Source organism: Lithobates pipiens, unplaced genomic scaffold, assembly GCF_037356315.1.
Source record: "Lithobates pipiens isolate NorthernLeopardFrog02 unplaced genomic scaffold, aLitPip1_a1.2 Scaffold_62, whole genome shotgun sequence".
NCBI lineage: Eukaryota > Metazoa > Chordata > Amphibia > Anura > Ranidae > Lithobates > Lithobates pipiens.
This window is the reverse complement of record NW_027507884.1, coordinates 1,582,210-1,609,796: the sequence shown is the minus strand read 5'-3', so window position 1 is coordinate 1,609,796 and position 27,587 is coordinate 1,582,210. Positions and strand designations below refer to the sequence as shown.

Sequence of the window (27,587 nt, the reverse complement as noted above, 5' to 3'; positions counted from 1 at the left end):
AAAAACATTGTGTGGGCTGTGGAATGTATGCTACCCCTGGTAGGGGAGGACTGGTTTGGGGACCAGTACTGAGATATGTTTGACTGGTGCCCCTGAATGAAAATAACTCAACATTGAGGCTGGGTTCACACCTAATGCTGATGCGGCTCCTGTGCGTCCTGGTTCACCGTTTCAGGTCCGATTTCAGCCCACATTTTGGGCTGAATTCGGACCTGAAACGGACGAAAAGACACACAGGACTCGCATCAGAGATATATAACCAGCATAGAGAGACGGTCACAATCGATTGCTATTGCGAATTGGATGTGGGGATCCCGCATTACAATTTGCAATAGTGTGAACCCCGCCTCAAACATTGATCAGATTGGGAACCTGCAGTCAGTGACACATCATGGGCATTAAATTGCTATATGATCCCTGTTCATACCTGTGATATCATCATAAGAAAGGAAAGTCTTCTGAATGGCGAGAGTCAAAAAGCCACCTGATGCACCATGGCACACTTTGCATGGTACATTTTCTGTGGCCAAAAAAAATCTGTCATGCCTTGTACACAAGGTCGGACATTCCGACTACAAAATCTTTATATTTAGTCCGAAACTGGTGTTGCATACACACGGTCGGACAAAGTTGTCGGAAAATCCGATCGTTCGGAACGTGGTGACGTTCGTTGCATATGACGGGACTACGTAGAGGCTAGTAGCCAATAGCTTAGGTCTCATAATTTGATCTGAGCATGCGTGGTACTTTGTCCGTCGAAATTCTCTACAAACTATCGGAAAGAGTCTGATCGGATTTTTTTGTCGGAAAATTTTAGATCCTGCTCTCAAATTTTTTTCCGTTGGAGAAAAAGTCCGATAGAGCCCACACGCGATCGGATTTTCTGACAATATAATCCGATCGTACCTTTTCCAACTGAAATTTCCGACCGTGTATACAAGGCATCAGTAATATAAAAGGACCACTTAGTTGTGGTTGCCCCCCTATACCTCCCCAGGTCCTCAGTGCTCCCCTGTCCCCAGCAGTCCTCCCAACCCTGTATACTACAATACTAAATTATTGTAATAAATGATACAGATGGTGTGAGAACACAACAAGAGATTTGATCAAAAACTTTTGCCTGTCTCTAGATGCTGCAATGTCTATTTTCAATTCTATATTATAAACATTTCTGTGTCACCTTCATTTTCCTGACTTCTCCTCAGGAGTATATGAAAGACCAAAGTAAGGAGCTAACCGAATTCAAAGCTAGAAGAGTGGAGGAGATCTCTGGGAATAATTAACACTTGAGGAGGTCAAATCTGCACCACTCCACCCAAATCATGTTGCAGGACTTACCTTTCATAGGTATAGAAGCTTCTCCACTGTACTCAAAATGCGGGAGCTTTTTTGTACATTTATATTCTTTGGATCCTGCTAGGCTTATGTTATAAATATTTAACTCAGGATCTGATCCCAAATGTCTTATGACAGTATCGTCCTTGTAAAATATAGTCTGTCCTTCAGAATATCCGGGATGATAGTGACATCTCAGAGTCACATTGTCACCTTCATGAACATAGAGAGGAGACTGCAGGATCAAATAGTCTGAAAAACAGAACCACAGACAACCTATCAGAGCAAAGATAACTAAAGAGTGTTCTACCCCTTCATGCAGATCCCACCCCTTTCCTATAAATCACCACCTCCCAGGGGATTCTTGTCCTACACCCTTAAGGCCCATACACACAATCATAAAATCGTACGAAAAATACCACTTTCAATGTGATCTAACGATAGTCTGATCGTTAGTACATAGCTTTTGAAAGCCGATCAAGACAAGTCATGTGACATTATCGGATGGGACAAGCACGAACATTTTTCTTGATACCAGATCGTATGGTTTTTGTTTAATCCGTACAGTCTTCTTCCGAAAATACAATACATTACCGTATTTCCTGGTGTATAAGGTGACCAACGTATAAGACGACCCCCTAATTTTACATTTTTTTAAGAGTTTTTGCCTGTACTTACCGTATAAGACGACCCCCCTTTCCGAGGCTTCCGACGCTTCATATTTCTTCCTTCTTGCTGGAGCTGGAGCCATATCCTTTCTTCTTGCTGGGGCCAATCACAGCGAGCGATGTATTCTATTAATGAATATAAAGCCTGCTTGGATTGGCAGAGGCTGTAACATCATCAGCCCGTGCCTCTCTGACTCTCAAAGCCAATCCAAGCAAGCTACACGGATTGGCAGAGGTTGTTACTCCAATCCGAGCAGATTCTGTATTCATTTGAATACATCGCTCACCGGGATTGGCTCAGTGGTATATACTGTATGTAGCCGAAGCTACATGTAGTATTACCGCACATCCAGCAGACATCCGAGGGGCTGACCCGGCGCATAAGGCGACCCCTGCTTTTTGACCATTTTTTTAAGGGTAAAAAGTTGTCTTATACGCCGGAAGATACGGTAAATCACTTCCAAATTTTTTCTTCTGTCATATGAGCATTTTTGTAACTTTGGTAACCTCTTTATTTTTGATATGAGACTAGCATGCAAAATAAAACAAAAAACAATCATTCACCCAATAATCTCTTTGTGTGTACCAGACAGGACATCAGTCTTGCCCATGACATGAAATAATGCTGTGCATAGGCATTGCTAGACCAAGGGTGGAATCTTTGGATGTAGCGCAACTCAATGGAAGCTCCACGTATATCAGAAGACATACAGTATATAACTGGGGTAGAATTGGAACAGAAAAGCCTTTAATTAATAAAATAAAAATAAATTGTACTTACAAAGTATCAACGTAATCAGAGTATGTAACTAGGCAAATAACCTCCATTGGATGTCTGGTCACCACTGGTCAGTGCTGCCAGGAATGCGGGGAGCGTGGAGAACGCAGGGAACGCGGGGAACGTGATTCTGACACCTCCAGGACTGAATGTATCTAATGGGGAGCTGGGATGTGCTAAAGGGTCCATTGATGCTGGCTGCTGGAGGATCTATTGTTGTTAAGGGGGGATATATTGTTGAAGGAGCGGTCTATTGTTGCTGGGGGATCTTATGTTGCTAGGAGGGATCTACTGTTCTCTGTTTCTTCACAGTTAGAGCTGTGAAAATGTGGAATAGACTCCCGCCAGAGGTGGTTCTGACCAGCTCAGTAGATTGCTTTAAGAAAGGCCTGGATACTTTCCTGAATGTACATAATATAACTGGGTACTAACATAGGTAAAGTTGATCCAGGGAAAATCCGATCGCCTCTTGGGGGATCAGGAAAGAATTTTTTTCCCCTGCTGTAGAAAATTATTTTTTATTTTATTTATTTGTTTTTAAGGTTGAACTGGATGGACTTGTGTCTTTTTTCAACCTGACTAACTATGTAACTATGTAACTGTTAAGGGAGGGGTCTAGTAATGTTAGCTGTTGGGAGATCTATTGCTGCTTGTGGGGGTCTATTGTTCTTGAGCTGGATCGGGTGATATTGTTGCTTGGGAGGGGGTCTATTGTTGCCAGTGGGATCTATTGTTGCTTGCTACAGGGGACCTATTTTACTGCTTTTTATATTATCATTAACAAATTCCATACAAATTACTTAGGACCACAAAATATACCTGCTTTGTTTTCTCTGAAAAGTGTGGTATTGGGAGGTGGGTAGGGGTGAAACCAAGGGACGGTGCTCGGAGGTGGGTAGGGTGCAGAGACTAGGAGTGATTTTGAAGAGGGAGGGTACCTGTATCTATTCTCTGCGAGAAAAAGCCCTTAGCAGTATCCACCATTTTTGAGGAGTTTTAGCAGTTTTAGTCCCTGGTGTGCTCAGTGTCATTCGCTGCGATTTTCCATGTGCATTCTATCTCTCCCTTTTCTGGATTTCCATAAGAGGAAGTTGTTGCAACTTCATGGTGACCAAACATCCAGTGGAGGTTTGGTTTCCTGGTTATGTAATCTGATCAAGTTGGAACTTTGTAAGTGTAATTTATCACTATTTTATCGAAAATGTAAATTTTTTAATTGTCTTAAAAAAAAATTGTGTGTCCACTCAGTTGCGTGACATTAGCAAATTAACCATTTAAGGATCAAGACTCTTTTTTTAGATGTGTTGTTTACAAGTTAAAAACTGTTTTTTTTTGCTAGAAAATTACCCAAACATTATACATTTTTTTCTAACACCCTAGAGAATAAAATAGAGGTCATTGCAATATTTTCTCTCACATCATATTTGCGTAGTGGTCTTACAAGCACACTTTTCTTTTTATATTGTGAAAGATAATGTTACGCAGAGTAAATTGATATCCAACATGTCACGCTTCAAAATGGCGCCCCGCTCGTGGAATGCCGACAAATTTTTACCCTTAAAAACCTCCAAAAATGTTAAAAAAATTCTACAGGTTGCATGTTTTGGGTTTCATGCGTTTGATTCTGCACGTGAGCTTAGTGGGACGGGGCGCGATTAAAAAATAATGTATTTCTTCTTATTTATTTTACCTTTTATTTTTACACTGTTTTAAAAATAAAAAAAATGATGTCTCTTTTATTCCTATTACAAGGAATGTAAAACATCCCTTGTAATAGAAAAAAAGCATCACAGGACCTCTTAAATATGAGATCTGGGGGTCAAAAAAGACCTCGGATCTCATATTTACACTAAAATGCAAAAAAGAAATTGTCATTTAAAAAAATTATTTAAAAAAAGTCCCTTTAAGAGCTATGGGTCGGAGGTGACGTTTTGATGTCGCTTCCGCCCTGCAGTGTCATGGAGATGGGCCATCTTTCCCTCATTCATCTCCATGCACAGCCATGGAGAGGACCGGATCGCCTCTGCCGCTGTCGACGGCTCCGGTAAGCGGCAGAGGGTACAGGAGCACGGCGGGAGGGGGGCCTCTCTCCCACCACCGATAAAAGTGATTTTGCTCTGAATATGCCGCAGAGACCACTTTTATCTTGTAGCCGACCGCCGGCTGAACACGGGGATACTGGGGTTATGGCAGCTAGCTGCTGCCATAACAACGATATCCGTCCTCAAATTAAGGAAGTATTTCGGCGGTTGGCAAGTGGTTAATATTCTCTAAAGTCTTCCTGATTCTGCTCCTGGCCAATCAGGAAGCATTTCCTGAGACCCGATTGGCCAGTGAGTCTTTGAGAGAGTCTCAGGACCTGCCTCCTGTTTGGCCGGGAGGAGAGCAATACCTGTAATAGGAGGGAAGAGACGGAGTGGATGAGCGGGAGCCGGTGCAGACGAGTGGGAGCTGGTGCAGAGAGAACGGGAGTCGGTGCGAAGAGAGAGGGAGTCGGTGCGGAGAGTGGGGAGCTGGTGCGGAGAGAGCAGGAGTCGGTGCGGAGAGCGTGGAGCCTGATCGGAAGACCAGAAGCCGGTGCGGAGAGTAGGCAGCCCGATCAGACGAGCGGAAGCCAGTGCGGAGAGCGGGGGGCTCGATCGGACGAGTGGGAGCCGGTGTGGAGAGAGCGGGGGGGGGGAGGGGATCAGTGTGAATACCTACTGAGGCCGCTCCATTTTGTTGCTGCTGTCATTTTGGATATGAGACAGCCTGTTTTCTGGATTCTGGAGTGGCGGCGGGATATCTTGTTTGCCGCCCACCCAAAAGTATACAGCACCAGCTGCCACTGCTGTGTTGTCTGTTACATAGCTCTGATCATAGCACTCTATTGTTCCGGTGTACATTACAGAGCCCTGACTGATGCTCTTTATACACTGGGCGTTATATAGTTCTGACCCCTACATGATGAATTCTGTGCTGTACGTTGCACAGTCCTGACCCCTGCACTGCATAGAATTGATGGATAAAATCTGTATTTTGTCCCCCCTAAAAATTTTCAACCCAAGGCAAACACCTTGTGCTCTCAAATAAACATCACCATCAATAATGCAAAGACAATAAAATAAAACCATGTGGAAAGACAAATAAGCATGTATCCTGTGAAAAATTGCATGTGCAGATCACAACTCCAAACATGCCAACTTCAGTGCACCACATCGATCTACTTCAGTACAACCGGCCTGTCAGATTTTTCGGTTGTGATTATTGCTGGCGGCTGTAACCGCTAGCAACCAGTAATCATCATGTTTTGCCAGGAAGGCTCCCTGCCGGCATAACACAATCGCTCCATGGGAGGGATTCCACCATCAACAATGACGATGGGGAAACTGAGCGATTTGTTGTGGTTGCAGGAAAGAAAATTGGATAATCCATGGCCTACCTAAGTAAACCACTAAATGGAGGGACCGTTATTAATATTTATGTGCCTATATGGAATCTTATGGCGGGTAAAACCCTGTACTTACTTACCATTAATGACATCCAGTCTGACAGAGTCACTTATTTCCGTGTTGGTGCCTTTACACCGATAATTCCCACTGTTATATGTTGTTGCTCTTTCAATTACACTGCTTTGCCATGTGTGTATCTGGTTATTATCCTTGTACCAGGTGTAGCTCATATCTGCTGGAATAGGTGACCTCACATTACAGGTCATTGTTAGAGACTCATATAGGAAGATCTTGTCCCAGTTTGGGTTGAAGGTCACCACAGGTGTCACCGAAGATCCTACAAGATAGAACATTGTACATGAGAATTATTAGTCACAACTGAAAAAAAGATTTTTATTTTCAGAGGATAAAATCTCTTTATTGTCTTTGACTTGTCAAATTTTCTGCACTGGTAACCCTCAGTTCTATTAGTTTCCCCTCGTGCTACATTGCTTCCTTAAAGAGATTCCGTCATTAAAGTGGTTCTAAAGGCTGAAGGTTTTTTACCTTCATGTATTCTATGCAGAAAGGTAAAAAAAACCTTCTGTGTGCTGCTGAGCGCTGGCGGGAGACCCAAGATAAAGCAGATGGGGCTGCTCTGTGCAAAACAAAACAAACAAAAGACAAACTTTTTGAATCACTTTAAATTTGTAGCCAGGTTCTGGCAGGAGGGTCTCTGTTCAGTTTCTGATCAGCTCAACAACAAATAGCTGTAGGTCTCCATGTGTTCCCACTCACTCTCTCCCTGCTCCTCTCCTTCTACCCATCCATCAGCTAAACACAAGAGCGGCCGTAGAAAGGCGCAGCCACAAGTTGCATTCTGGTATATGTAGTCCTGTGAGCGGCTGCTGTGCTGTATAGAGCAAGAAGAAAGACTACAGTTCCCAGGGAGCTATGAGACTCAGGGGAAGTGGAGGGGTGATTTTTACCAGACTGCCCAGGAAAGCATGGGGTGCTTGGCTTTGGGATGATAGAGAGATAGAGGACCTCAGTAGCAGTGCTTCCAGCTTTTTGGGATCCTACCAAATGGAAGCCTGAGCCCAAAGCCATCACATCTGGGAATGAGTCTACAGCTGCACCACCCACATCACCACTGCAAAAGGACTGGAGAGACCGCTCCTCACTGTCCTCAGTGCTGTCAACCAGAGGCTTCATGAAGAGTCTGAAAGGGTCCATTCTACCTCCACTATTCCTAAGGCCGCGTACACACGGGCGGACTGTTTGCCCAACCTTGTTCGTCAAACAGTTTCGGCAAACAGTCCGCTCAAAATTTGCATGAGCGGACTTGCCCACACACGAGCGGACTGTTTGACGAACAAGGTTGGGCAAACAGTTCGCTCAACTTTTGAAATGAACGGACTCGCCCACGTAAGGCGGAGGCAAATCCGCCCATTTCGAGCGCGTGTACAGGTAGGCGGGGCCCGCGAAGGAGACGTCGCGGGCTTCGCCGCCTGGAATGGGCTTAAAGGGGAACCCCAACGCCGAAAAAAATCGGCGTGGGGGTTCCCCCAAAGTCCACACCAGACCCTTGTCCGAGCACGCTACCCGGCCGGCCAGGAAAGGGGGGCGAGCGAGCGCGCCCCCCCTCCTGAGCCGTACCAGGCCGCGTGCCCTCAACATGGGGGGTGCCTTGGGGAAGGGGGGGCCGCGCGGCCCCCCCACCCCAAAGCACCTTGTCCCCATGTTGATGAGGACAAGGGCCTCTTCCCGACAACCCTGGCCGTTGGTTGTCGGGGTCTGCGGGCGGGGGCTTATCGGAATCCGGGAGCCCCCTTTAAGAAGGGGGCCCCCGGATACCGGCCCCCCACCCTATGTGAATGAGTATGGGGTACAATGTACCCCTACCCATTCACCTGTGAAATAAAGTACAAAAAAAACACAACACAGGGAAAAAATATTTTATTGCACAGCTCCGGGGGTCTTCCGTCTTCGGGGGTCTTCTCGCCGGACTCCTCTGCTATGTGTGTGTAGCTCTTTTACTAGCGGAGGAGTCTGGCTTTCTTCCTCCCCGCCGCCGGCCTCTTCTCCCGACTTCGGGGGTCTTGTCCCCCTCTTCGGTTCTTCTGCCGGGCCACCGCGCCTTCTTGTAGCTCTTTTACAGGCGGTGGCCCGGTCTTCTGTCGCCGCTGTCGTCGTCGTCGCCGTCGCCGCCGCCGCCGCCTTCCGTTCTTGTTCTTGTTCTTCTTCTTCTCCTGGAGATGTTGACTCGACGATCTCTCCGGCCGGAATGCCAGAGCCGCGCTGTGCGGTCACTTATATAGTGACAATGGGGCGGTGTCACATGGTATATGTCACATGGGTTGGTCACATGGTGACCCCGCCCCCTTACGATGTCATAGTCCCCATGTGACATCAACCCATGTGACCAACCCATGTGACATATACCATGTGACCCCGCCCCATTGTCACTATATAAGTGACCGCACAGCGCGGCTCTGGCATTCCGGCCGGAGAGATCGTCGAGTCAACATCTCCAGGAGAAGAAGAAGAAGAACAAGAACGGAAGGCGGCGGCGGCGGCGGCGGCGGCGGCGGCGACGACGACGACGACAGCGGCGACAGAAGACCGGGCCACCGCCTGTAAAAGAGCTACAAGAAGGCGCGGTGGCCCGGCAGAAGAACCGAAGAGGGGGACAAGACCCCCGAAGTCGGGAGAAGAGGCCGGCGGCGGGGAGGAAGAAAGCCGGACTCCTCCGCTAGTAAAAGAGCTACACACACATAGCGGAGGAGTCCGGCGAGAAGACCCCCGAAGACGGAAGACCCCCGGAGCTGTGCAATAAAATATTTTTTCCCTGTGTTGTGTTTTTTTTTGTACTTTATTTCACAGGTGAATGGGTAGGGGTACATTGTACCCCATACTCATTCACATAGGGTGGGGGGCCGGTATCCGGGGGCCCCCTTCTTAAAGGGGGCTCCCGGATTCCGATAAGCCCCCCGCCCGCAGACCCCGACAACCAACGGCCAGGGTTGTCGGGAAGAGGCCCTTGTCCTCATCAACATGGGGACAAGGTGCTTTGGGGTGGGGGGGCCGCGCGGCTCCCCCTTCCCCAAGGCACCCCCCATGTTGAGGGCACGCGGCCTGGTACGGCTCAGGAGGGGGGGGGCGCCCGCTCGCCCCCCTTTCCTGGCCGGCCGGGTAGCGTGCTCGGACAAGGGTCTGGTGTGGACTTTGGGGGAACCCCCACGCCGATTTTTTTCGGCGTTGGGGTTCCCCTTTAAGCCCATTCCAGGCGGCGGAGCCCGCGACGTCTCCTTCGCGGGCCCCGCCTACCTGTACACGCGCTCGAAATGGGCGGACTTTCCGAGCGGGAACAGTCCGCTCATTTCGAAAGTACAGCGGACAGGCCCACACACGGGCGGACTGTTCGCTCAAACACAGTTTCAGCGGACAGTTTTTTGGAATTTCCGAAAGACTTTGTCCGTCCAACTGTCCGCTGAAACTGTCCGCTGAAAACCCACACACGAGCGGACTGTCCGCCCAAACACTGTTCAGCGGACAAGGTTGGGCGAAAAGTCCGCCCGTGTGTACGCGGCCTTAGGGTCCTCTTTCTTCAGGGCTTGGCAATGCTGAACAAGGTATGTACTGGATTGATAATATTGGCGAAATCCTAAAGGGTGATTAGTATGATATCTTCAGATGGATGTTTTACAAGCCCTAATAAAGGGGGGCCACTTGAACCCCCAAAACCATTGGCATTTCCTGATATAAGAGTCTGAATAAAATGAAATCTGAACTTAATTTGTTTTGATTACCCCTTGCACACCTAGTCATTTCCAATCATTCTAAATAACTACATTGATGCCAAAGAAGAAACTGAGGGTTTTCCAATGACTAATAATTGATTCATTGAATCGATTTTTGAATTTTTGTATTACAACTCCATAAATATTCAGATAAAATAAACTTTTGGCTAACAGGCTTTCTACATATTAACATATTTTTTCATAGAAGGGAATGCTTTGTTTATTTGATGCAAACATTGCAAAAGTAAGGACACAGATAGATGTCGCTATTGTAGTACTACAATGGATTGATGCAATTTATAGCGAAAATCCCCAACAAAAATCCAGTCCAAGCCTATGGTGTTAGTGCATATGCCTATCACCTCTAGGGATGGCCGAACGGTTCGCCCGGCGGTCGTTTCGCAGCGAATTTTGGCTGTTCGCCGTCTGCCCGATCGGCGGACTATTGCCGCCATTCACCCGGCGGACTTCCGTGTTTACTGTGTAAAAGAACTTTGACCTATAATGACACATCCATCATGGGGTACAGGACAGCCAATTGAGACATTACAGCACATGGACACTTGGACATTCCCCCTAACTTATAAATAGACCCGATCCGGCGGCCATTTTACATTCTTTTTACTGTCACTATAGGGAGAGGTTGCTGTGTGGAGCAGGGAGAGACTTCAGTGACCCAAATCGCTAGCTATTAGGTCCACAAAAGTTCTTTTAAAGACTGGTATCATGGTATAGGTGTTAGGTGTAGTTCAGGATATAGGTTTGAGGCACTGCTGTGCTAGTGATTGTTGCAGCAGCCTGAGTGTCTTTTGTCAGTGTAGAGAAAGGGACAGGATGCCGTGTGCTGCAGGGACAGTCAGTTTAAGGACTGGTATAGGTCCACAATACATAGGGTTGAGGTGCACTACTGCTGACTGCTGACCTTCTGCTGCAGTAGTCCTTTATCAGTATAGGGACTGAGGTACAGTCTGCTAATCATTCACAACCTACTTGTTCCACAAAGGTCCTTATAAGGACTGGTAAGGTATAGGGTACTACAGTAGATAGGGTTGAGTGAGGTAAAGTCTGCTATTCCTTAAGGACTGGTATAGGTCCACAATATATAGGGTTGAGGTGCACTACTGCTGACTGCTGCACTATTCTACAGCAGTCCTTTATCAGTATAGGGACTGAGAGTTTTGTCACAGGGTCATTTAAAAAATGACAGGCAGAGGAAGAGGCAGGCCCTTCCGCAGGGGTGGTAGGGGTAGGGCAGGAGCAACAGGCTTGAGCCAAAGTGGGAAGTTGCAGAAGGTGCGTTCAATTACTTTAAAGGACGCACCAGACTTGGTTGAGTGGCTCACTGAGCCTTACTCTTCTGCACCCTCCTCATCCTCTCGATCTGCACCCTCTTCTTCACTCTCTGCTATGTGCACCCCCAAAGACACTACCACCAACAACACCACCACCACCACATACCTTCCGCTTGAGTCACAGGAATTATTTTCCGATCCATATCAAGACATTTCTGATGCGCAGCCACGCTTGCTATTGGATCAGGAAGAGGAGGTAGCAACAACCGCTACTCAGCAGTCTGACGACAGTACCCAGATCAGCCCAAGGAGGAGGTTGGTCCCCGGTGTTGCTGCCTACTCCGAGATCTCTACTTATAGCGGTGGGGAAGGTGACGTTGATGATGACGCGTCTAGTGATGTCACGTGGGTGCCCACAAGAGAGGAAGAGGAGGGAAGTTCAGAGGGAGATATAGACCAGCAGATAGGGAGGAGAAGCAGGAATAACTTACATTGCACAGGAGGGACAAAGCAGACTGCAAATGTATCAGGAGCGAGTCATCGACCATGTACGGTCACATCTAGCGCTCCCAGGACACCGGCACATGGCTCCGCAGTGTGGGCTTTTTTTAACGTGTCCGCTGCTGACAATAGCGTTGCCATCTGCAATCTTTGCAGTCAACGCATTAGTCGCAGTAAGCCCAACACTCACCTAGGGATGACCGCCTTAAGAAGGCACATGAGCAGCCATCACGGAGCCCAGTGGGAGCAACGGAACACACAAAGCCACACTCCAGGCTCTCACCGTCCAGCCTCGTCTTCTACTTCTCCTTCTCCTCTCTCCTCACAATTGTCCTCCACTCCACCTTCCATCACGCCAAGCTCACATTTTTCTGCAAAAAGGCAGGCTTCCGTGGGCCTAATGTTCGAGCGTAAAAAAATGATGATGCCGGATAACCCTCTTGCCCAACGGTTGACGGCTGGCTTGTCAGAACTGATAGCCCACCAACTACTGCCATATAAACTGGTGGACTCGGAGGCCTTTCGAAAATTTGTGGCCATTGGAACACCACAATGGAAGGTCCCAGGAAGGAAGTATTTCTCACAGAAGGGGCATCCCAGAGCTATATGGCCATGTTCAGCTGCAAGTGAATGTATCTCTGGCACACAGTGTTGGTGCCAAGATACATCTGACCACAGACACGTGGTCTAGCAAACACAGGCAGGGAAGGTATATCACTTTTACTGCCCACTGGGTGAACCTTCTGACGGCCTTCAAGCATGTAACCCGTGGCACCCGTGTAGATTTGGTTTTACCGCCACGAATTGCATGCAGGCCTGGCTCTTCTTCTCCTCCTCCTCCTCCTACTCCATCCTCCTCCCTCTCCTCCTTGGCTGACTCCTCCTTTTCCGCTGCTAGGGTCTCTTCCGCTGCGCCGCCCAAGCTCCCCAGAACCTATTCGACATGCCAGGTGAGACGTTGCCATGCCGTGCTGCGTCTGTTGTGCCTGGAAGCCAAGAGCCACACTGGCCCGGCACTCCTTTCAGCTTTGCTTTCACAGGCAGATCAGTGGCTAACACCGCTCAATTTGACAGTTGGTAAAGTGGTGTGTGACAACAGTGGCAATCTGCTTAGCGCATTGAAACAGGGCAAAATTAGGCAAAATTACGCACGTGCCATGCATAGCACACGTCTTAAACTTGGTCGTGCAGCGATTCGTTGTCAAATACCCTGGGGTCCAGGACATCTTGCGGCAGGCAAGGAAAATCTCGGCCCATTTCAGAAGATCTTACACGGCCATGGTTCGCCTTGCTGACATTCAGCGGCGACACAATCTGCCGGTCAGAAGTCTTAACCTTTTATATGCTTGATAGGCTGCTCCAGCAGAAACGTGCAGTTAACGTCTACCTGTATGAACTCTGCAGCAGAACAGGTTCTGGGGAGCTGGGTTTTTTTTCACCGCGCCAGTGGATGCTCATGCGCGACGCATGCAGGCTTCTGCGCCCATTTTAGGAGATCACCAAACTGGGCAGTCGCAGCCAAGGCGCCATCAGTGACATGGTACCTTATGCCTTCTTTATGGAGCGTGCATTGCGTCGTGTCATTGATCAAGCTGTGGAGGAGCAGGAGCGGGAAGATGAGGAAGTCGCAATGCTGGATGAATTCCCAGGGGGGGCTACTCTATCTGAGACAAGTCAACAACAGGAGTCTGAAGAGGAGTCAGAGGAGGATGGTGCCGGGGCGGATGAGGAGGAGCATGAAGAGCATGCTTTAAACCTTTCTGGGATCCCTGTTGTTGTGCGTGGATGGGGAGAGGAGAATGAAGAGGACGACATTATCCTGGATGATGAGCAGGAGCCAGGCCACCACACCGCTTCCAGTTTAGTGCAAATGGGGGCCTTCATACTCCAGTGTTTTAATAGGGACCCCCGTATAAAAAGCATAAGGGTCAAGGACCAGTACTGGGTGGCAACGTACTTAGACTCCCGGTACAAACCCAAAATGGCGGAAATGTTACCGCAGTCACAGAGGGCTGTCAGAATGGAGCACTTCCAGGCCTTGCTTCGAGAAATGCTGCATTCTGCTTTTGCGTGCACTGGCAGAGGAGCAATTCCCACTCCCAGAGAAGGAGTTGCGGGTACCAATCCAACAGCGCCTGCAAGAAGAGGCCGGTTTGAAGATGTGTTGGTGACTTTGGATATGAGGTCATTCTTTCAGCCGACCCATCGACAGGTGTCATTCGGATCCAGCATCAGGGAACGCCTAGACCGTCAGGTGTCCGACTACATCGGGTTAACGGCCGATGTGGACGCTCTGAGGAGTGATGAAACCCTGGACTACTGGGTGGGCAGGCTTGACCTCTGGCCAGAGCTTGCCCAATTTGCAATCGAACTGTTGGCTTGCCCCTCGTCCAGTGTCCTGTCCGAAAGGACGTTCAGCGCAGCAGGGGGGATCGTGACCGATAAGCGTATTCGCCTAGCTCACGACAGTGTTAACTACCTCACATTTCTAAAAATGAATGAGGCATGGATCTCGGAGGAATTCAACACGTGACCAGTAGACCATGTACAGTATATGTCTAGAAACAATTTTTTTAATCGAGCACACAGACCTTCTTTCTTCATTTGGCTCACTTCCTTGTCCAAAAAAAGCACACCGTACTATATGCCCGTACCCTCCTCTTTGAAGAGGTTGAGCGGTGTCATATTTCTACTGGGGCTGCTTATTATGAGGGGCTCCCACCATCCCTGTGCTGTGCTGACTTCCTCCTGGGGCTGTACCTCTGCTGTGCATATTATGAGGGGCTCCCACCATCCCTGTGCTATGCTCATTATGAGGGGCTCCCACCATCCCTGTGCTGTGCTGACTTCCTCCTGGGGCTGCTTATTATGAGGGGCTCCCACCATCCCTGTGCTATGCTGACATCCTCCTGGGGCTGCTTATTATGAGGGGCTCCCACCATCCCTGTGCTGTGCTGACTTCCTCCTGGGGCTGCTTATTATGAGGGGCTCCCACCATCCCTGTGCTATGCTTACATCGTCCTGGGGCTGTTTATTATGAGGGGCTCCCACCATCCCTGTGCTGTGCTGACTTCCTCCTGGGGCTGTTCCTCTGCTGTGCATATTATGGGGGTCTCCCACCATCCCTGTGCTATGCTCATTATGAGGGGCTCCCACCATCCCTGTGCTATGCTGACTTCCTCCTGGGGCTGCTTATGGTGCAGGTGTCAGTGCTGTATATCACGGTGCTGGTGTCAGTGTTGTATATCACAGTGTGAGTGCTTTATGTCACGCTGCTGATGTCAGTGCTCCCTATCAGGGTGCTGGTGTCAGTGCTGTATATCATGGTGCTGGTGTTAGTGCTTTATGTCACGCTGCTGATGTCAGTGCTCTATCATGGTGCTGCTGTCAGTGCTGTATATCATGGTGCTGGTGTTAGTGCTTTATGTCACGCTGCTGATGTCTGTGCTCTCTATCACGGTGCTGGTGTCAGATTACTCTATCACGGTGCAGGTGTCATTGCTGTATGTCACGCTGCTGATGTCAGTGCTGTATATCACGGTGCTGGTGTCAGTGCTCTCTATCACGGTGCTGCTGTCAGTGCTGTATATCACGGTGCTGGTGTTAGTGCTTTATGTCACGCTGCTGATGTCAGTGCTCTCTATCACGGTGCTGGTGTCAGATCACTCTATCATGGTGCAGGTGTCATTGCTGTATGTCACGCTGCTGATGTCAGTGCTCTCTATCAGGGTGCTGGTGTCAGATGACTCTATCATGGTGCAGATGTCAGTGCTGTATATCACGGTGCTGGTGTCAGTGCTGTATATCACGGTGCTGGTGTCATTGCTGTATGTCACGCTGCTGGTGATCATCTCCTGCACCCTCTTCTTTGCCTACTCTGACCTTCCCTCTCCTCCATTGCCTTCATGCGCTCCACAGTCCTGAATTGTCACAACAATTTCACATATAAAAAAAGAATGCTTGTAGTTGTCGATCCCAGATTCACCTCATACATGTGTTATGTCATTGGCCATGTGGTGGGACTATGTTTGCACAGCTAGTAATTATTTTGTGGCTGCAAATTTGACATGTAGGTTTGCAAAGTTCGCCTCCCTTTGAAGTCAATGGGGCCCGTCGCGAACGTTACGGTTCGCAAACTATCGGCCGCGTTCGCGGTCCGCGTTCACGAAACCTCCCGTCGGAAGTTCGTCCATCACTAATCACCTCATTCCCGAATCATGTGATTGGTGTCCTCCTATGTTATTAGTCAGCGTAGCACATAGTTATATTATAATATATAAATACAGCTGGGCTGATCAGCCCCCCCCCCCCTCCCCAGTTCGCTTCACGCCAGAACTCTCGAACATCGCAACAATTCGGAACTGAACCGCAAACCCTGAAACGTGAAAAATCAAAAGTGTCCATTTTAAAAGCTTACATGCAAGTTATTGGTCATAAAAAGGGCATGAGGGTCCAGGTACTGCCCTGGGGTACAAGTATCAATGCAAGGGCCTCTGCCCAACAACCCGGGGCTGTGGTTGTGGGGGTCTGCAGGCAGGGGGCTTATCGGAATCAGGAATCTCCCTTTAACAAGGGGGCCACCAGCTCCTGGCTCCCTCACTCTGTGAATAAGTATGGGTACTCCTACCCTTTCACCAAAAATAAATAAAAGACAGGTAGTTTTTGACAGTTCCTTTATTGTGACGAAGGCTAACCCCCGAATGCCTGCTCTGCCAATTGACAGTTCTTAAATAGGTAAAAGCTCCCTTGCGACGTTACCGACCAAACATTCCTCTGAGCACCCCGGCAAACAGGCAATGTTTGGGCTGCACTTTTGCTCAGATCAAACTGTTTGCCCAACTCTAATCATAATCTACTATACCCAAAACTAAGCCAAAAATCTGTTAAAATCAATATCCAGTCACTAACATGACATATGACAAACGTACATTAAGCTCAAATTCCATTTGAAAATGTAACACCCAAAAATGTACATTTACAGACTAAATAAACTGACCGAAGAGTGATCCTACAGCAATATTTTAAATATGTTTATCAGTTATTTCATTATTGAAATATTTTAAGGGATTATAGCTTTGATTGTCTTGCAAGGAAGGGTCACTTACCTGCTTTTTCCAAAATAATCACTAAAAAAGACAAATGAGAAAGTTAATTTACTGCAACATTTTATGTTTATATTATAAATAAATACATGTAAAGTTTTTTGTTTTTTTTTGTTCATCTTCTGTCTAAATCAGTTTACCGTCCCCAAAATTACAAAAGCCTTTTATATTAAAAAATTCAAGTTTATATTAAGATTCTGCATTTTATATTTTTATAATAATGGATACAAGAAAGCATAAAGTAAATACTATAAATATGAATTAATGGTAAATATAATATGTTATTCTCATGCTTGTTTAAAGTCCAATTCTAGAACAAATTTTATTTTAGTTTTGTCAATTTTGTCAGATTTTTACTGCTGTCTCTCCCAGTAACACACATACAGTAATATAGCATTAAAAGCATTGGACTAGTGAATTATCCAGATACCACATTACCAGTAATTATCTATCAGACAGACAATATTTTACATTTATTTCCAATTAAATCTCTCTTATTTGGGTTATTCTTTGAAATAATTATCAAAAGCTTTTTATGAGGTTGATACAAACTTGTGTATTAGATATATATTTTAGGAAAAACATACATTACATAAATGGCCCCATATGTATACCCTCAACCACAAACGAATCTGTAAACAGAGTTGTCTTTAAAGCTCTGAACGTAAAATCTTCCATTCTGTTGAAACCGGTGAAGGAGTACAGAGAGTTTGTTCCTTTTTTTTGATGGAGGATCATTTGAGATTCCGGTTAATCTTTGAAATTTCTTTCTGTGTGGTCACAATTGCCAGGAAATGACTGTAGACATATTAACGTCGATTCTAAACTTCATGTAATGCACAGCTTGATACCTAGGTGAGGAACTATAGCTAGCTGTTGTTCCTGTAGCAGCCCCTGTTTGCTTTAGGCATGGGTAATTGATTGCCCCAGGTCTTAGACCATGATACTATAGCTCCTGCACAGATGCCACTAAACAAAAGAAGGGGAAGAGGACATGTAGTCCTGAAGACGATCAAGTAGAAGAAAAATCATGAGGTGGGCCAAGGTTAGGGCAGGGAGTGAGAAAGCCTAGACCGAAAACAGTTTCAAAGTCCGAGCTGGTAGAAAGCAAGCATAGTCCAAAAACAATATCAAGGTCAGGACTGGTAGAGAGCAAGCATCGTCCGAAAAACACTTCCAAGATCTGGGCTGGTAGAAAGCAAGATTAGTCCAAAAACAGTTCTGAGGCCAGGGCTGGTAGAAATCAAGCATAGTCCAAAATCATTTCCAAGATCAGGGCTGATTTAGCTCAGTTAAGCCCCTGTTTGCTTTAGGCATGGGTAATTTATTGCCCCCAGGTCTTAGATCATGATGCCATAGCTCCTGCACAGATGCCACTAAACAAAATACGGGGAAGGGGACCTGTAGCCCTGAAGATGTTCAAGTAGTAGAAAAATCGTGGGGTGGGCCAAGGTTAGGGCAGGGAGTGAGAAAGCCTAGACCGAAAACAGTTTCAAAGTCCGAGCTGGTGGGGGCACATGCGCGGCGCGGTGAGGAGAGGACGCATGGAGTGAGAGCTCCGTGAGCCGGTGAGATAAAGATCACTCCCCTGGGGGATTTCAGCCCGCGAACCCGATCTTTTTCAGCCTATACCCCTAGGGGACTCAGAGGTGCATGCCGACACACAAAGCCCTCCGTGGGAAAGCTACACAGAAGTCCCTAACAACTTACCTTCTCCGGACGAGAGAGCAGAGCGGGATGTCGCAAAATGGCGCCCAGCCTCCGCACGCTCATACAGCCACGCCAGGCCCAAGTCCCCCTCCGGCGTCTTCGTTACCAACAAGTGAGTATGCTGTGCACCTCACTAAAGCAGAGCTGGATGCTAGCCTCTCCGCAATGTATGAAAAACTGGCCAATAAGTTCCAAGTGGAACTTCACAAGTCCACCAACACGCTAACACAGGAACTGGCAGCGCTGGGGGGGGAGAACGGACTTATTGGAGGCTAAGCACGACGAACTGCAACTAGCATATTCCGACCTGCGAAGGGATTATGACTCTATTATTGACACTGTCACTCAATTACAGTCTAATCTCGAAGATTTGGACAACCGAAATAGGCGCAATAACCTCAGGGTGAGAGGGGTCCCGGAGCAGACCACAGATTTGCTCCCAGCAATAAAGAGACTGTTTATGTCCCTTTTACCGGACTCCCCGGAAAGCGCGTTTGCCTGTGATAGGATACATAGAGCGTTGCGACCTAAACCCCCTGACGACAAGCCTTCCAGAGACATTGTGTTGTGTCTTAAGGACTTTCTTATTAAGGAGGATATTCTGCGTGCCTCCAGCAATACCCCTAACATTCAACTTGATGGCGTAAGAGTCCAAATCTTCCCTGATCTATCCCCAGCTACCTTAGAAAAGCGAAGGAACCTGAAGGAAGTTACCTCTGCCCTGCAAACGGCGAGAATCAGATATCGCTGGGGATTTCCTTTTAAATTTCAGGTCCCTCACAATGGAACAACCCACACGGTCACCACGCTACAAGGCGGAAAGGAATTGCTCATCAAACTTGGTCTTTTGGCTCCGGAACACCCGCAGAGGCTTCCATCCACCCCTTGCCCTTCGCCTATTTGGGCTACTCCATCTCCCCAGAGGGACCGCAGGCGACATCGTCAAGAACTCCGTGACCTACAACTGTGAACATCATGGAAGATCTACTTGAGGGGCAAGCTGCCTCTTCCTCAGTTCTTAGTGGACCCTCCAGAACTGTGATCGAGACTCTCATTATTTTATATATATTTTTTCTTTCCCATTTTTTTTTTTTAATCAAAATCATTTTTTTCATATGGTTTTATGCTGTTGGCGTCATCTACGCCCGTACTGTTCTCACTGCTCCCGCTTAAGTGACCCCTTGCTCTACATTATCAGTGACTGGTTACCCCAGTCTCTACCATTTTCAGGGCTTGGGTCCCGGATTTTGGGCCCTGGGCTCTGGGACTGCACTGCTCTCTAGTTTAACAGTGCCTCATATATAGAGCATTGGACTTTAGAGTCTGTTTAGTTTGACTTATGACTGTTTGTTTTTCTGTCAGGGGGTACCAACATGTTGAGTTTTGGTTCCGGTATACCCCCGAAGCCATATTATTTTATTACTGTTCTGTTTTATTTACTCTTTGGTTTATCTATCTGCTCATTATGTTTCTTACCACAAGGGAATATTTGGTCTAATCTGTTTTGGGTGCCCTACCGCTCTGGTATGTATTGCTCGGTGTCCCTAACATGCTTTATATCACCTGTACGCTTTATGGGATGTGTGATTAGCCCTGTAGAGGAGACCTTGTTTGTCCGTTCTCCTCCTGTGGGCCTTACTACCCTGGGACCCAGTCCCTACTTATTTAATTGCTCTTCCCACACGCTAGCGTTTGTCATCATACTATCATGGGACTCAAAGTAGTTTCACATAATGTGGAAGGCTTTAACGCCCCCCACAAACGCAGGAAAGCATTTAGACAATATAGACATGTTGGGGGAGATATTTTGTTTCTTCAAGAAATGCATTTTTCAGAAGCGAACCACCCACGATTTTTCGGCCGCCACTATAGGCAACATTACTTTACCACATTTAGTTCTAAATCCAGAGGGGTTGCTATTTTTTTCAGAAACTCGGTACAATTTGATGTTAAACACTTATATAAGGATCCCTCTAGTAGGTTTATCATCCTTCAGGGGGTGCTGAATGGCAAGGAGATCACATTGGCTAATGTATATGCACCCAATGCCTCGCAGGCTTCTTTTTTTGCTTCTTTTTTTCAGATTTTGGACAGGTACCTTTCTCCCCATTTGTTGCTCGGTGGTGACTTCAACTTGGTGGCGCATTCTAAACTGGACAGAAGCTGGGTGGTGAGTACTGCTAACGCCTTTCCGAGATCCCTTGTCCGTCTGCTCAGTTCCCATCAACTACTTGACACGTGGCGAGCCCATAATGTGGGTGCCAGAGACTATACGTTCTACTCCCACCCTCATGACAGCTATTCCAGGCTGGACTATATTTTCAGTACCCCAGTTCTGTTAGCTAACTCATCTAATGCCTGCATTCTCCCATGCTCCTGGTCGGATCACCAGATGGTGACGTTCTCTGTAGCATACATAGGTATTGCACCGTCCCATGCCTCTTGGCGTCTTAACGACTCCATTCTTTCTGACCCAGCCCTAGTGAAAGAGATTGCCGACCCCATTGACGAATACTTTAAATTGAATGCCACCGATGACATCTCCCCCTCTACATTGTGGGCCGTCCATAAAGTGGTTATCAGGGGTCGTCTGATTTCCTTGGCAGCCACACAGAAAAGACAGAGACTACAGGATATCTCCAGACTCTCTGAGGAACTGGCGAAACTATATCATGCGCATGGCCTTTCACACTCCCCCGACATGTTTGCATTGATCTTAACGAAACGAGCAGAACTCGACACACTTCTCTCTGAGCAGACGGAGAAGGCGCTAAGATGGTCAAGGGCCAAATTTTTATTACACAGTAACTCGGCTTCTGCGATGTTTGCCAGGAAGTTGAACGCCACTATGAGACCGCCACACACCTATAAACTCAGAAATGACAAGGGAGAAATGGTTACCCATCCCACTGAAGTTTTGGGGTTGTTTTCTAAATTCTATTGTGATTTGTTGGCGGCTCCAGCTCCCCTGCCTGGTCCTTCCGCAAAAGATTGGCTGGATAGCCTTCCCCTCCCCTCGCTTACGGTGGAGCAAACTTTGTCTTTGAATGCCCCTTGCAACGTAGAGGAGCTCCAGACAATAATTTCCTCGCTGAAGCCCTCCAGGGCCCCAGGACTGGACGGATTCACTTCCACATATTATAAAAAATTCTCACCCCAACTACTTCCCTATTTAGTTAAAATGTTTAATTATGTATTGAAAGGCCACACTTTCCCTGAGGACATGCTTCTCGCGAACATGTCTCTTATACCCAAACCGAATAAGGATCACTCCCTCCCTCAAAATTATAGACCTATCTCTGTTATTAATAACGATTTGAAATTATTCGGCCGCTTACTAGCAAATAGACTTTCTAACATTATCCCCAATCTGATATCCCCTGACCAAACCGGCTTTATCCCCTCTCGCCAAATTACAGACAATATCCGTTTAACCACCAATATTATCCAGGACGCCAATTTATTCTCCAAAAAAGTATTAATGTTAAGCCTGGATATTCATAAGGCTTTTGATAGCGTAACCTGGCCCTACCTAGAATCCGTCCTGTCCAGATTTGGGTTTGGGGGGGCTTTTGTGCACGGCTTTAGGGCTCTGTACCATCACCCCCGCACCCGAATCAAACTCCCAGGATGCTCCTCTGAATATTTTCTGCTTGGTAGGGGGACCAGGCAGGGATGCCCTCTTTCCCCCTTGCTTTTCGCCCTGGCGGTGGAGCCGCTGGCCAGGGCGATATGTCTGCACCCAGACATTAAGGGATATACTAAGGGTGAACAGGTTTTTACGTTGAGTATGTACGCTGATGATGTACTTTTATTTTTATCTGACCCTGTAGTCTCACTGTCAAACCTAATCCCACTGTTGAACTCCTTCCATGGCTTGTCTGGTCTTGGTGTCAACCTTGCTAAGTGTGCAGCCCTTCCAATCAATATCCCTGATAATACTCTAGCAGGCATACAATCGAGCTTTGGATTCACAATATGCAGGGACACATTAACATACTTGGGTGTTAAGTTGGCTACTTCCCTCCCAAAACTATACTATGCAAACTATCCCAAAGCTTTTGCATACATTAAGCAGTTTTTGCAGACGTGGGATAGATATCATATTTCTTTTTTGGGTAGGATTCAGGCTATTAAAATGTCTATCCTTCCGAAACTTTTGTTTTATTTTAGAGCACTGCCCTTATACGTCTCCCGAAATACAATCGATGGTATCCAGAAGGAGATCAATCGGTTCGTTTGGCGGAACAAAAAACCTAGATTACACAAAATGCTTCTTTTCAGGCCAGCCAACCGTGGGGGTCTGGGGCTCCCACATCTGTGGTTATACTACCTTGCGGCTAGGTTGGTGCAGATGGCTCAGTGGCATTATCCACCGGTTACGGTTCCATGGATCCAATTTGAGAGATCCTCGGTGGGTCCATTCTACTTCCCGGGCCTTTTGTGGATTGAGGGGGTTCGCCCCAAACAATTAGCCACATTGAATGGAGTAGTGGCACAATCCCTCCAACTTTGGTCTTTATACAAAAAAAGATATGCCCTGTGTCCACCTTGCCCCAGCCTGGCCTCTTTTATGGGTGACCCCAGATTCCCAACAGCTTTTTCATCACCTGAGAGCTTTGAAGGCTGGTCTCGGAAGAACCTTATTACCCTAGAGGCGCTATCCCAGGAACCCCCCTTTAGCTCCTTTGCGTATTTACAGGAACAGTTTGGGTTACCCAGGGGGGATTTCTATAAATATTTACAGGTTCGGCATTTTTACGCCTCTCATTACCAGACAAAGAGACTTCCCCCACCTAACGCCTTTGAAAGGGTCTGCAAGCCCTCATCCAGAGATCGGGGTACCATCTCTTTGTTATACCAATCTCTCAACGAGGTGCAGCTCCCGGCTAAGTCTCATGCCATGCTGGGTTGGGAGAAGGAAATTGGTTTTGAACTAACCCCAGAGGAGTGGGTTGATATGATTACAAATATGCGAAAATGCACGAAATCTCTGGCAGTCAGAGAAACAGCTTTAAAATTACACACAAGATGGTATTACACCCCCTCTAGATTACACAAATTTAGCCCGCTGGTCCAGGGGAGTTGCTTTAGCCCGGATGTCCAGAGGCTGGCACTTTCCTCCATATTTTTTGGAGCTGTGGAGCTCTCCAGCCCGTTTGGCAGCAGGTGGCTGAAAAATTGCTCCAAGTCACAGGAGCTAGGATTGATATCACATGCCAGATGGGCCTCTTATTCGCCGACATCCCGGGACTAACTCCCCCAGCCCAGAAACTAGCCCATACACTTGTCAGTGCAGTTCACTGGACAGTAGCATTACACTGGCGAACCCCAGCAGTCCCCTGGGAGCAAGTTCTGCGACGTATGGAATCGATCAAACTCATGGAACGTCTACACCACACTTTGATGGATTCCATGCATACCTTTGATAATAAATGGGCCGCATGGTCGTTCCTTCAATGGGTGGCCCCCAGACCAGACGGGGTGGTTGGGCACACTGTCTAATGGCAGGATCCACGAACATGACTGGTAGCACTCTCTTGTGGTAGAGTTTTTGTTATCTTTTGGTTTTTATTTTATTTTCCTACTTTTCTCTCACTTTTGTTTTTTTCTCAATGATGTACTTCTGACCACTATGCATTTTTATATCACTCTGATGAGTTTAGCATTTCAGCTTTCTTACATATTGAATGTTTACTGAAGTGTTTTTTTATGCTATTCTCTATGTAAACAATTGTACACATTGGCTCTTTCCTTGTACATGTCTTCATTCCTTCTAATAAAAACGTTTGTAAACAAAGTCCGAGCTGGTAGAAAGCAAGCATAGTCCAAAAACAATATCAAGGTCAGGACTGGTAGAAAGCAAGCATCGTCCGAAAAACACTTCCAAGATCTGAGCTGATAGAAAGCAATATTAGTCCAATAACTGTTCCGAGACCAGGGCTGGTAGAAATCAATCATAGTCCAAAATCATTTCCAAGATCAGGGCTGATTTAGCTCAGTTAACAATCAAGTTCAGGCAGCAATCCAAAGAATAAACCAGGTAAGGAAAAGGTTAGTAACAAGAGAACCCAAGATCATAGCAGAGATGGATCAGAGAAGCAAACAGACAGGGAGCCACGTACAAACACGATCACAAACACAGAGGCACAGATGAGGTTTAAAGGCCCCTCCTGTGCTGAGAACCAATTCAGCAAGGGGGCACATGGCCAAACGCTTTACCCAGAATAGCTTGGAGACTAACGAAACCCTTTATCCTTCTGTTTTTAAATTTTTTGTTTTCAGTAGAGTAGATGTGGTTTGGAGCCCTGCCAAAGGGTTGTTGTCTATGTCTGGTTGGCAATATTTCCCTTAATTTTCTGACTTGGAGACAAAACAGAAAATTTGATAAAATCTCTCCAAAGTGATCCCTTTCTAGATAGGCAGCATCTGAACATTTGTCACAGTTGCAAAACTAACCTGGTATTACTGTTCTGGTGAAACTTTTATATTTTGTACTTTAAATCCCTTTCTGCCTTGGTGATAATCGCCACCAGATTAAATAGAGAAGGTGAATCTCTCCAACAGGGACACAGACAGAAGAGTTCTAACCCTTCCCATGTCTATCCAAAACTAGAAAAAAATGCATTTCTGCTTTAGATAAACTTTAAGATAATTTATCATGTTGGTGTGTTTTAGCTAAGCCTGCTTCCATCATGCAGTTCAAAAACTAGCAAAGGTACGTAATTACCCACAACACCCAATTCAATTTTCCTTTGATACATTTAGTGCATTCATAATGATGATTAATGATTGGTTATGGGTTATGATACATTGCCCTATGGTTTTTGCCTTAAAAATTAAAACATCACTATTATAAGATCATAGATTTACTTTGTAATAAGAAAATAAGAAAGGTAATTTACTTACAGATCAACAGTGCAGAGAATTTTGGGCTCATGTTGACTGGAAAATGTTGATACAAGAAATGCCGAATGTTTTAAAAGAAGAAAAATAAAAAATTGTATCTTCCTGTATTTGACAAGAAGGGTGAAGCAAGCATGTCGAAATATTTTTTTTATATAGTTTTGAAATCTATCCTTGATCTTTGTTCTGGCACTTCCTGTATTAGTGTGACAATGCTCTGCTACTGTTTAGTAACTGTTCTTCTAACAATCATTATATTTTGTACCAAAGTATGTGAAAAGGCAAATTTTGTGTTTAAACTATTATAAAAAGTTGATCACTAAAATCTCTTACAAGCTTTAACATGTTAATTCATTTTCAAACCTCATTTTTGAAATTTTTGAATCTTCAGCCTCTATAAAAATAATCCTTTGTGTCCCTGCCATGAAGATTCTTGTTCTGGCACTTCCTGTAATAGTGTGACAATGCTCTGCGACCAGGGCTGGACTGGCCTGCCGGGACAATGCTCTGCGACCAGGGCCGGACTGGCCTGCCGGGATACCGGGAGATTTCCCAGTAGGCCGCCTGCCCTGGGGCCGCTTTTAGGTGCGGCTGCATTGCTCCTCTGCTCTCTCCTGTGGATCACAGAGCTGGCTGGCTCTGTGTTCGGCATCCGCTCTGTAACACAGTCCCGCCCACCCCCCCCCCCCCCCGACGGCTCGTGTGATAGTAGATAGAATCAACGTTCCACCTATAACACGAGCCAGACTAGGGGGGCGGGACTGTGTTACAGAGCGGCCGCCGAACAAAGAGCCAGCCAGCTCTGTGATCCATAGTAGATGCCGCCCATACAGCCAGCCCTGTGTGCCACAGTGCCTGAATAGAAGGATCGACAGGGGGCTGCATATAGAGGAGATGAGCTTTCTATTTTCCTCCATGCAGCCGCTGAATGCTTGCAGGACTGAGAGGAAGAGAATCAAACATTGAGCGGCTGCATGGAGGAATATAGAAAGCTCATTTCCTCTATATGCAGCCCCCCTGCCGATTCTCCTATCCAACTTATTTTACTGCCCCCGGTTCACCTTACGTTCCCTGCCCCCCCACAGTGCTCTCCTCCCCCACCACACTCTCTTGCCCCTTCCAGTGCTCCCCATCCCCCCAATTTCCCCAGCCTCTCCTCCCCTGTTCTTTCTCCCCCAGTGCTCTCCAGCACTCCCCATCACTCTCCAGCCCCCACCCCAGTGCTCCCCAGCCCCCCCAATCTCCCCACCCCTGTTCTTTCTGGCCCCCTGGTGCTCTTAAACTCCACCCATCGCTCTCCAGCCCCCACCAGTGCTCTCTACCCTACCATGCTCTCCACCCCTTTTTTTTTGGGCTCCACCCCAGCACTCTCCACTCCCCACCCCTGTACTCTCCACTCCCCCCTGCATTTTACCCCCACCCATGTGCTCTCCAACACTGCCAGTGCTCTCCACCCCCCATAGTGGTCTCCAGTCTCCTGTGCTCTCCACCCCTGTTCTTTCTGGCCCCCACTGGTGCTCTCAAGCTCACCCCCATTGCTCTCCACTCCCCCCTGCTCTTTGTACCCCCCAGTACTCTTCAGCCCCCGTTCTCTCCCCCCTGTTTTTCTGCCCCCCCCCCCAGTGCTCTTCACCACACCACACTCTTAGCCCCCCCAGTGCTCTCAGCCTACCATGCTCTCCACCCCTGTTCTTTTTGGTCCCCCCAGTGCTCTCCCCCCTGCACTTTGCCCCCACCCATGTGTTCTCCAACCCCGCCAGTACTCTCTGCTCCCCCTTCTCTCCAGCTCCCACCCAGTGCTCTCCACTTCCCCAGGACCAGAGGACAGGCTGACTGGGGCCAGAAAATGAGGACGGCTGAAGATGCAGGTGGCCAGAGACCACTCCATCTAACAGCAAACATATCCTCTGGAAGGAGCACCATCCCCATCCAAAACGAGAACAGACCCTGCCTGCTGTTGGGGACTGCAGACTGGGACATGCGGCACAGGAGGGGCTGCAATGATGGGCACAGTGAGACTGTATTCATGGCACAGTAAAGCTGCATATGATGGACACAGTGAGGCTGCAATGGTGGGCACAG

At 47.3% G+C, this 27,587-nt stretch overlaps 1 protein-coding gene across 2 annotated transcripts in view; it reads right to left on the bottom strand.

Annotated features, from left to right (window-relative positions):
* LOC143958862 (high affinity immunoglobulin gamma Fc receptor I-like) overlaps positions 1-25,646 on the bottom strand; it is a 62,562-nt gene extending 36,916 nt beyond the window's left edge. For both annotated transcript variants that reach the window (XM_077467841.1, XM_077467842.1), the window contains exons 1-4: positions 25,509-25,646; positions 16,893-16,913; positions 6,292-6,549; positions 1,339-1,587 (exon numbers count right to left, since the gene is read on the bottom strand). In XM_077467841.1, coding sequence (XP_077323967.1) covers positions 1,339-1,587; positions 6,292-6,549; positions 16,893-16,913; positions 25,509-25,539 — 559 coding nt within the window. In that variant the 5' untranslated portion in view covers positions 25,540-25,646. The remainder of the gene's footprint in view (positions 1-1,338; positions 1,588-6,291; positions 6,550-16,892; positions 16,914-25,508) is intronic.
* Between the last annotated feature and the right edge of the window lie 1,941 nt (positions 25,647-27,587).